This window comes from Pundamilia nyererei, unplaced genomic scaffold (genome assembly GCF_000239375.1).
Source record: "Pundamilia nyererei isolate P.nyererei 1_Seehausen unplaced genomic scaffold, PunNye1.0 scaffold00003, whole genome shotgun sequence".
Taxonomy (NCBI): Eukaryota; Metazoa; Chordata; class Actinopteri; order Cichliformes; family Cichlidae; genus Pundamilia; species Pundamilia nyererei.
Genome location: NW_005187404.1, coordinates 169,982 through 171,354, shown reverse-complemented (window position 1 = coordinate 171,354; position 1,373 = coordinate 169,982). Strand labels below are relative to the sequence as shown.

Here is a 1,373-nt window from a genome sequence, read left to right as displayed (position 1 = left end):
CTCCCTGTAGTTGCCATAGTAAATCATTTTCTACTCTTTATTGAAATATAATTTCTATAGTTCAGGGCCTCTTCTTTGGTATTTTAGTAGCATAATATTCAGTTTGCATTTTAAATGACTGCCCAGCTTTTTCTTGATTTCTTTTTTTCTTTTTTTTCTTCTAAAAGCCACAATTTACAGCTATAAGAACAGCCATGTACGTCAAATGATTAGCATGATCATGGCTCAGAAGATAAAAAACAACATCTCTTACTTGGAATGAATGGAGGGTAGTTGAGGTTGTTTGAAGCACAGCCCTTTGCTGATCCTTGCTTGAAATTAGAGACCTCATTCATGTCCTGCAAGGACATACAGTAGATTTCAGTGAGAGGACTCTTGTTTTGTTTAAAGACGGTTATGAAGTAAATTTTTTTCCATGTTTGTTAAGTTAACACAATTCTTATTATTAATGCTCTTTCTTGGCCCTTGGCCATTTTGACAATTTTTGGTCAGGCCACAACTATTCATACCTCCGTTTTCTGTATTCAAAACTGACTTACAATCCACAGTGCATCATGTTTGACCTCCCTGTAGAATCGCTCATACTCATCCACCCACCAATCTATGCAGGCTTGGCTGGTGTAATCTGGAAATACAGCCTCTCCTGGCCACACCTTTGAGGGAGAGAATGTGAGAAAAAAAACCTTGACTAGTCTACATTAGTTATCATCACTCACAGTTTACAATTCTGGTTCTGTGTAGGTGTAAGTACAAATTTTTTTATTTATGTGCTCATTTTTTATGCACTTAACATATATGGATGTGAAACATGTCTGAAACAAAGCAGCAATTTAGTCTGCAAAATAATCTATATCAACATAACACAACATCACCAATCAACATAACAGGGCACGATCAGTCAAAATTATGAGCTCTGCAGGAAAAATATAAATGTTCCTATGTAGATGTTGCAGGACCAGTTTAGGGAAGTGGCAATGACAGAAAATAGAGGACAGATGAAATACAGGAGAAGAAGGATTGATGAGAGAGAGATGGCTAAGGAGAAAAGGGATAAAGAGACAAATGAGTTGAGGAAGAGTAGAAAGGAGAGGAGAAATCGATAATGCAATAGAAATCTCCAGACGTGACTGTGTGTTAGAAGTCATCCTTAATGACATGTATTGAGAAAAATGATTAATCCACTGAGAAAGGCAGAGTTTTTGTGCGTTTGTGTGTGTATGTTTGTGTGTGTGTATGTGGCTGTATTTCTGTATGTGAACACTCTTGAAGAGCACACTAGATATTAAATCTCAAGGTTGCTCCACTCTAGCTATCTTTTACCTTTAATTCCATGGGCAATAACTTTACAACCTAGTTTTCAGCAAAGACATGAA

The 1,373-nt window shown here is 36.7% G+C and overlaps 1 protein-coding gene across 1 annotated transcript in view; it reads right to left on the bottom strand.

Annotated features, from left to right (window-relative positions):
• si (sucrase-isomaltase) overlaps nucleotides 1–1,373 on the bottom strand; it is a 59,854-nt gene that overhangs the window by 45,276 nt on the left and 13,205 nt on the right. The window contains exons 11-12 of the mRNA XM_013910370.1: nucleotides 540–653; nucleotides 254–338 (exon numbers count right to left, since the gene is read on the bottom strand). Coding sequence (XP_013765824.1) covers nucleotides 254–338; nucleotides 540–653 — 199 coding nt within the window. The remainder of the gene's footprint in view (nucleotides 1–253; nucleotides 339–539; nucleotides 654–1,373) is intronic.